The 9,347-nt window shown below is 37.5% G+C and overlaps 1 protein-coding gene across 1 annotated transcript; it reads right to left on the bottom strand.

The window, feature by feature from the left end:
• Positions 1 to 6,618: 6,618 nt before the first annotated feature.
• LOC106798789 (nascent polypeptide-associated complex subunit alpha, muscle-specific form-like) lies at positions 6,619 to 7,521 on the bottom strand. Its single transcript, XM_014775964.1, has 3 exons — positions 7,428 to 7,521; positions 7,045 to 7,275; positions 6,619 to 6,953 (listed from the first exon to the last, which is right to left on the bottom strand). The coding sequence occupies exons 1-3, from the start codon at positions 7,519 to 7,521 to the stop codon at positions 6,619 to 6,621; spliced, it is 660 nt and encodes a 219-aa protein (XP_014631450.1).
• Positions 7,522 to 9,347: the final 1,826 nt, after the last annotated feature.

Below are 9,347 nucleotides of genomic sequence, written 5' to 3'. Positions count from 1 at the left end.
CTTGATCCATGGAAGATATTTTGAGTGATATGCTTAGACATCGAAGGCTTCTTAGTAACCAATTAAATAGGTTATTTGGGTATGTTGAAATCATTCAATTAGGGGTCATTCACCCGTCACCAATAAATTATGATTTATGTGGGAGGAGAGCATTTCAATGATAGTTGTCATCTCTACTCCATGGAAAATTCTTGGTGGGAGCAAGAGTTACATCCTTACAATCAATATGAAGAAAAAAAAAGACTTTCTAATCTTGAGAATGTGTTGATGCAATTCATGGAAACATCTGAAGCTAACTTTAAAGCCAATCAACATGCAATTCAAAATCTGGAGATTCAAGTTGGTAAGCTAGCAAAAGAAGTGGCTAAAATACCCTTTTTAGTCACAAGAGAAGAAAAATTTGAAGAGGTTAAAGCTCATGAGGAGAGTCTTGTAGAAGAGCATGATTCAAGAGAAAGAGATGAACAAAAAGAAGAAAAAAGTAAGGAGAGAACACAACAACAGTGGAAGAAATGCTCACAAGTAGAAATTCAACAACAAGAACGCATTCTCCAAGTCAATACCCCTCCTCATCAACTGATTGGCAAGGAAGAAAGACATGTAGAATTTAATAAATCTTTAAGTGTCATTCTCTCCTTGAACACCAACACTTCTCTTGCAATGGTATGGAAGGCGTTTCCAAGATACATGAGTTTCATGGAGTCTCTATCTAAGGGGAGAAAGTGCAAGGAAGATGTGTTCTATGTGACCTTCATGTCACCTTGAAGGCATTTGACCCGTCAAGCTAATGACATTAAAGAAACTCTTACTGGGAGGCAACCCGGGATTTCTTACTTTATCTTTTTTTTAGTTAATTGCATTGTGTGTTTTTTGTTTTATTATTTCTTAGGATAGTTGTGTTCAATTTATTTCAATTATAATGTGTGCTTTCCTTAGCTCTAGGAGGTTAAGAAAATTATAGGAATGTCTTTAATGAAGCAACCAAATGCCTGTACAAGTTGACTGGCCAAGAGTCCAACTTCCTTCTATAGGGGGTGATACTTTTAGTACTGGTAATGATGATGCCCGCAGAGACTAAAGCTGATGATGATTACGTTACGGACATCACTGCTACATAGGGAGCTTGTGATCTAGAGCCCACACAAAATTGAGGCTCATTTTGATCAAGATTTTTAGTTTTAATTTATTTTCTTTTAGTTTATTTTATTTTCATTTTAATTTCTACAGTTTAATTTCAGTAGTTTAAATTTAGTCATTTAATAGTTTCAATTTAGTTTGATGCATGATAGAAAAGTAGGAACTTATTAATTGGTTGCAACAAATTTTGAGTTAATCAATTGCATGAGTGAGATGAACTGTGTACTAATGAGTATTTTTGTGAATTGTTGATTCTCATGCAACTAGGCGTCAGTGTAATTAATGAAGTGTGAACTAATAGTACAAGAGTGAAAAGGTTAGTATTTCTGATAGAAAAGCATGGAATGGGAACCTTCATACTTCAATGAAAACCGGTAAGTTGTGTGAACTTTCAATTGTGAGAGAACGAATGGCTTTAATTTCCTTATTTTGCATGATTCTTGGATTGCTTGAAATGCATGTATGATGTGGAGATGATCTAGGCCTTGTTTGTTATTATTCATCTACTTATCCAAAAAGCCACCCTATGAATGAATGCATCCCTTGCACCTTTTTTGAGACTAATGTAAATTTTTTGTCATTGGAACCCAAGCCCAAAATGTGATATTTACTAACTACCCTTTCTTAGGTTGTAGGAGAGTACTCATGGATCCATACAAATTTGTCCCAAATTTGGGGGAATGTTTTTGGGTGATTTTCTATTTCAAGAAAATAAATATGCAGCACAAGTTAAATTGAGTTACAAAATATGGTATTACTCCAGCCCAGTATGAATGTTTTTACATTTTAAAAAAAATAAAAAGAGAAAGAAAGAAAAAAAATAAAAGAAATTTATTTTATTTTAAAGAATAAAAGATGGGGTAAACCATCATCAAAGAAAATAAAGGTGCTAAAAAGAGTAGCAAAGCAATAAGGTTGGTGCTGTGAAAAATTCTAAGTTGTGGTTTGTAAATAATTTGGGGGAATGAATGCTCTCATAGATCCTAAGCTTTGATTCCTAGAAAAACCATGATTTCTTTGTTAGCCCAACCACGTTACAAGCCTAATAAAGTCCTTAGTGATCCACATTATGCATGTATGATAGCATTGACTGAGATGATGTGCAAAGTTGAAAATTTTACTATTTAGTTGTTATAATTCAAACACTTTTACCGAGACACTTGTAGGATTGAGAGAAACACTAGCCTTGTGAGGATTGAAGTTTGGTGATTATTCCTAGTGATTTGTCATTCTTGCTAACCATTTCATTTGAAGTACATCTTGTTCTACTCCTTTCATGAACTTATGACAATTGTAAACTTGAGAATTGACCAATGAAGCTTTTTGGAATGTATGTAGTCATCTCATGAATTGTGATTGGTAAACTCTAAACTTTTTCCTTTTGCTTGAGGACAAACAAAGATTTAAATTTGGGGGAGTTTGATAACTGCTAATCATGAATATATTTTGGGGGTTAAATTATAGAGGAATTTGTAATTTTTCTCTTCTAATTTTTCATTTGAGAAAATAATTGTTAAATTAACATCATTTAAGTTTTTGTGTAGAGAATATTAAAAGTGATGAATTTATGAAGCTTAGTGAGTAAAATAAAGCCAAGAAAAGTAGGAATAATTAAGGAAACCAAGCTAATTGAGGAAAGAAGGGTTAATTAAGGAAAGAAGACTAATTGAGGAAAGAAGGGCTAATTAAGGAAAGAAGACTAATTGAGGAAAACATGGTTAATTAAGGAAGCAAAATAATTAAGGAAAGGGTATCTAAATAAAGTCATCACTAGGGATAGGTTGATATTTGTTTAGCCTGTTATACATCTCTATTCTTACTGCAATTTACTATTTTAGCTCTGCAAAGGGATTTGGGAGAGAAAATAGATAAATTAGGCTCTTCCATGCAGGGGACAAAAGTTAGAGTATACTAGTAGATGCATGTGTAAATTGAAATAATTATAAATAGAGAAAAATAATTAACATTGCATCAAAGATTAGCTCTAGTAGGCTGTTCGACGGCCGGCAAGTGCACCGGATTGCTCAAGTAGTATGAAACGGTAAGTGAATACCGAGTATCAAACTCTTAGGGAACTTGTTTTACTCGGTAAAGCTGTGGTTCAGTAAATAGGTGTCTTGTGATAAAAGTTTGGTGTGTGGTATGGACAAATATGTACACTAACTTATTCAAAAGCAAGTAGAGGTGAGTAGCGGTGTGTAAAGACATAACATACCAAAAACTAAGTTATCGTACCCTGATGTCTTGTGAAAATATGATAAGCTAGCCCTGTCCTATTAGGTTCTAAGAATCAAATCATTTCCCAATGTTGAGTGACCCTAACTAAGCATGCAATTACGTGATCAAGGCAGAGGCACACTAGAATTGAGTACTGATAGCACAGTGAACACATAAAACATCATTAGATAAATATTGAAGTATTTACATCAAGTACCCCATAGGAAGAACTGATGCAATCCTATCCCCCAAGGGCATTGGATAGAAGACTCTAAGAAGATTGGACCAAAGATGCAAGAAAAGGCCCAAAGGTTCTCATGAGCCTTAGGGTAGATTTCGGGCCCATGGGCTAAGTATGAGCCCACTTATCTTCGTACATATTAGATTAAGGTTTCATTAATTTTGGGCCTTGTATTTAGGGCTCCATAATGTAGGTAGGGTACCCTAGAAATGTAGGATTTTCCAGCCCTTGTATTTTAGGGCACCTAGACTAGTTTTTGTATTAGGGGTAGTTTTGTAATTTCATATGCATTAAGTGAATATTTGATGTGTGTGTTGAGAAATAAATTTAATTGAATTGGGAGAAGACCAATCCAATTAAATTTTAGAGGGGGGGTGAGCATTTTCTTGCTACACCCCATTGCCACATCATATAGTCACACTTTGTGCAAGTCCTTCATGTTTTACATGCCTCATGACACCTAAGCACACTTAGTGGAGAATCTTGGACTTGATCTTGGATTAGTGGGCTGAACCATATCTGAAATTCACTAATCATAATTAGTGAAATTTTGGCTCCAAAATTTGGCTCCACAAATTCAATTTCAAATTCAAGTAAAATTTGAATAGAAATTCAGATTTCCCTCCAATTTTGTGTGACACTTAGGCTATAAATAGGGGTTATGTGTGTGCATTTTTCCAACTTTGATCATTTGAAAATTAATCTTTAGATTTCAAAGCTCTTTTAGAGCACAAAATTTCGTGCTCTTTTCTTCCTCTCCCTTCATTCATCTCCTTCTTCCTCCAAGCTCTTATCCGTGGCCTCCTATGGTGGTGAGCTTCTTCTACATTCATCTTCTCCTTGAAGTGGCGTATCCTCTCTCTCTTCCTTCTCCATTCCGCTGCCATTCATCTTCCAAGAAGCAAAGAAATCCATTGATGAAAAAGATCCTAGGCCTACAAGCTCCAATAGAGCTTACATCAAGAACCAACTGAGGATTTGGCTCTCCTTAGCAGGCAAGCTTCTTTTACAACAATGAAAAGAGAAAATGAAAGACTGAAGAAGTACAAGTAGTGGGGATGTCTCCTCCACCTCTAGAAATCTCACAATCACTCAAGACCTCATCCAAGGCTCTGGAAGATGGCTTCCTCATCAAGCTCAGCTATCTCTCAGTCTCTCCACAGCCAAAACCAAAAGCTAACTCTCTAAAAAGCTCACCCCCCTTCCAATTTTGAGATTTTAGCATTAAATAGGCAATCCTGTTGGCGGCCATGCGCTTAGCATGAAATGGCTCACTTAGCGCCCATAAGTGGCTTTTGGCTTAGCGCTAGTCTTCTCACTCAGCACGGAGGATTGCAAGCGGTGTGCTTGGCGAGTTGACAGTCACTCAGTGCGTCTGTATAGCTCATCCTTCTTCCAGATTCTTCTCTGCTCTCAGTCAACAGTGGTTGCGCTTAGCGGATTGCTCGCTCAGCGGATGAATTGGCTTAGCGAGTTGACAATTTCTGCACTTCACCAATCTTGCCTATTTCACCTGAATTGATATGGAAGGATCATTAAATGCACAAAATTGGGATACTGAGTATTGATTACCTATATTAACAAGAAGTAATTACAATATTACAAAAATAACCATAAATGAGAGGAGTTGTATACAATTTATACAGTTTCGTACACAAAAATTTAGTCGTATTAACCGACTAACAAACTCCCCCAAATTTACAGTTTTGCTTGTCCTCAAGCAAATAAAGAACAACTCATTGGTCCCCAAGTGATAAAAACATGCAGTGGTTATGTACAAAGGTGTGTGGATCAAAAAATATTAATCACATGATAACAAACAAAACATAATGTCTTTATCAATTGCTTTTCACAAGGCATGCGGTTTTTCAGAGAAGAGAACATGTTAGTAAGCAACACAACTAAATGAAGCTAGGCAGGAGACAAATTTCAAGGAAAGATGCTCGACCAAAGTCTCACGGCCACTGTTTCACTCAATCACATGTGTTTAAGCTATTTAGCAATAACAACTAACAAGAGGTCCAATATTTGTACTTCATCTCTTACCATCAAGTTAGAAATACACAAATTGAATCAGAAAAACTTTTATTGGCTTGTAATGAGGCCGGGCTACAAAAATTATTGGTTTTTCTAGGATGCAAAAGCTTGAATTCTAAGAGAGCACAAATCCTAGACTTACCCAATTTATCTTTTTAATCCACTTAGCTCATTCACTAGCCTTTCAATTGACTTTGTTTTAACAGCACACACACTTATTTGAATTTCTCTTTTTCCTTTTCTCTCTTTTTTTTAGTACAAAAAGCATTTTATTAACTTGTTGTGTGTGCTGTTGTTTCTTACATTTAAAATTATCCATCAAACAAACTCCTCCAAATTTGGGGCAAAATTTTCTTAAACCAGTGTGCTCTCTTAAAACCAAAGCAAGGTAAATGGAGATGACATTTCAAAGCTCAAGGTTCAATTTGACAATTACAATTCAGCTCAAAGATGGGTGCAAATGATATCATCATTGATAAACAGGTAAGCTTTATGGTCAAGTGGCTCGTATATACAACAATGGCCTTCATCATATCCAAATTCATGCATTTCATTCTAAAATTCAGAGATTGATACAAAAATATTGCTCTATGCTTGTTGTTCTCTCAACAATTAAGTTCACACTCTCACGGGGTTATGGTTCAAGCTTTTCTTTCACAATCAATCTGTCCACTGACTAACATTTCTAATTGTGAGCCTACTTTCTTGTTCTTTCTCATCTAACATACATGCTCATTCAAAACTCATGATTTCAACACATGCTTCATCCATTCAAGCAATCAACTCACACACCAATTTCAAAAAATAATTATGTTCGCACTGCATACTTAGAGAATCAAGCCAAATTGTTAAGTATGCTTCAGGACATGCATACTAATCATCCACAACAAAAGTATGTAAACATAAGTATAAACCCATATCACAAAAAAACGAGTGTACTAAAAACATCATAATTATAATATTTATCAAAAAACAAGAACAAAAATTTAAAACTCCTGTGACTGGTCCTGCTGCTGGGTGTCTTGATCCTGAATATCCTCCTCATCTGTAAAGTGTAACATAAGAGTGACTGGAGGAGTAGTAGTCAGTCCAAGGACTGGTGTGGTAGGGTCCTCTGGCAACTCAAGTACTGGGGTAGGAGGGCCTGCTGACATCTTATGCACTGGTGTAGAAGGGTTTGCTGGCTGCTGAGGGGAAGATTGATCCACCACTGGTGAGGGTGGATCTGGTGTAACCTGTGGTGACCTCCCAGGAGTAGTAGCCTCCTGTCTCATTTGTGACCTACTTGCCTCCTCAACAAATGGCTCAGGGATGGTGGCCTCTGAAGATGCATCCTGTACCTGGTGAGGTACCTGAGCACTGGGACCTCCATCTTCCCTCACAAGAGAAGGCAAGGTTCCTGGCTAGGATACCTTCTCTAAAAACTGCTCCACTGACATAATGGGTCTTTGCAAAACCACATCCTGCAGGGTCTGCATCATCAAAATCTGTCCCTGAAATAAACTCTAAGTGCTGAGAACTATGAGTAGATGGGCCTGGAGGAACTGGTGTAGGAGTAGCAGAAGTGGAAGGAGCTGGTGGAGTAGAAGAAGAGGGAACATTAGCTGGTCGAGCCCTTACCTTCCTTGTCCCTCTGAAGTTAACTGTCAGATCATCCAAATTCCAACAATTATTTTTAATGTAGGCCAAATTAATGGTCGGGCTTAGGCTCTCATAGGTCAAGCTATCAGAAGTAACCCCCTAGCTCTGTAGAGAGCAGTAATCAAGGTTGGGAATCCGAGCCTAGAGGAGTTACTCTGAGCAATAGAAGAGATTTGACTTGAGATCAGGGCGCCAATGCTCATATCCATGTGGGTTACCAATCCATAAACCAACCTAGCTCTGTCCATGCTTAAATCTGAGGTGTGGGATGTGGGAGCTAGGTTGGAGTAAGATAGGACATTCCATGTTTAGGCTAATGTGGTCAAGTCCTTTATGAGGATATTCCATGGTTGACCTTCAGCATTTAGCACAAAACCCTTGTAGGGAATACATAATCTGGCCTTTATCTCTTGATGGTTAGTCCTCAACCTGCAGAATCTGGAATAAGTGGGTAGAGACTCCCCCTCATCTAGGACTACTGCTGTCTCAAGAAAATCATTGAGGCTGTCTGCATCAATTTTTATGAGATTTCCTCTTACTCTGGCTTGCTTGGGTGATTGGTCCTCAAGGTTGTACAAGTTAGCGTAGAATTCTTTGATGATCGCCACATCAATGCTTCCCTCTTGGAGGTTAGTGAGGCATTTGTGTGGATTACGCCTCTCCAACTCCACTTTAAACTCGGCAAACTCAATATGATAAATCTGCACATTTATCTCTAGAAGGATATTTTGGCCGAGAATGTTATCCGTGTATCTGTTCCAAGCGTCCAAAGAATGGAATCACCTGGTGTCATACTGAGCTTGAGGTCTGGAAGCTGAGCTTTTTCTTTTCCTGGATGTCATCTGCAATGAAAAGAGCCAATCACTTTATTATACCAGAAGTTATTAAAATTTGAAAATAGAAAATCAAACTAAAATTGACAGTGGTTGCTTAGCGACATGCAACTCGCTTAGCGCGCCTTCAAAAAAATAACTCACCAGCTTAGCGCAACAGGGGCGTGCTTAGCGAATTATGACAGAAAATTTTTGTTTTGCATAATCGGCTTAGCGAGATAGACACTCGCTTAGCCCAGAGCAGATTTTCTTCACACATGTGCTTAGCGAGCACGACTCGCTTAGCCTTATTCAAACCGCATTGAATAGCGCTTAGCCCAACATGGCGGTGCTTAGCGCGAGCAAAATTTCAGAATTTTAACTAAGTTATGTGGGCTTAACGAATTAGACTCGCTTAGCCCCGTAACTGCCACATGTTTGTCATCACTAAAGTTTTCATTGGCTTAGCACACACAGGTGTCGCTTAGCCACACTGTTCATATAGAACATGAACATTCAACAAAATGATGAACTCGCTTAGCGCAGACATGCTGGCTTAGTGAGTTTGTCTAGAAATGCATAAATTCAAGCAGATTTGATGAACTCGCTTAGCCTATCAGACGCGCTTAGCGAGATCATCATGTTTTCCAGAAAAAACACAAAAGAAGAAGTTTTTCAACTTCCTCTTTTAGGCCTCTAATATGCCCCAATTAGCCATGCAACATTGTCTAAACTTTCTACACATTGAACTCCTAACAAAGTCCTAATTTTTATCTATTCTACTTACAATCTAAACCTAAAAATCAAATTGTTTAACCTAAGGTTTTCTATCCTAAAGTATCAACAATAGAAGAAGCATAAGGAAAGTATAATTGGCTAAGTATGTTTACAGTAGAATGCAATGTGAAAATATTTTTCGGTGATCAAGGCAAAGGCACACTAGAATTGAGTACTGATAGCACAGTGAACACATAAAACATCATTAGATAAATATTGAAGTATTTACATCAAGTACCCCATAGGAAGAACCAACTAAGGATTTAGCTCTCCATAGCAGGGAAGCTTCTTTTACAACAATGAAAAGAGAAAATGAAAGACTGAAGAAGTACAAGTAGTGAGGATGTCTCCTCCACCTCTAGAAATCTCACAATCACTTAAGATCTCATCCAAAGCTCCACAAGATGGTTTCCTCGTCAAGCTCAACTATATCTCAGTCTCTCCACAACCAAAACCAAAAGCTAACTCTCTAAAAAGCTCACCTC

The sequence above is a fragment of the Glycine max genome, chromosome 5 (genome assembly GCF_000004515.6).
Source record: "Glycine max cultivar Williams 82 chromosome 5, Glycine_max_v4.0, whole genome shotgun sequence".
Lineage (NCBI taxonomy): Eukaryota > Viridiplantae > Streptophyta > Magnoliopsida > Fabales > Fabaceae > Glycine > Glycine max.
Note: the sequence above shows the minus strand (reverse complement) of the source record. Positions and strands in the feature narration are given on the sequence as shown.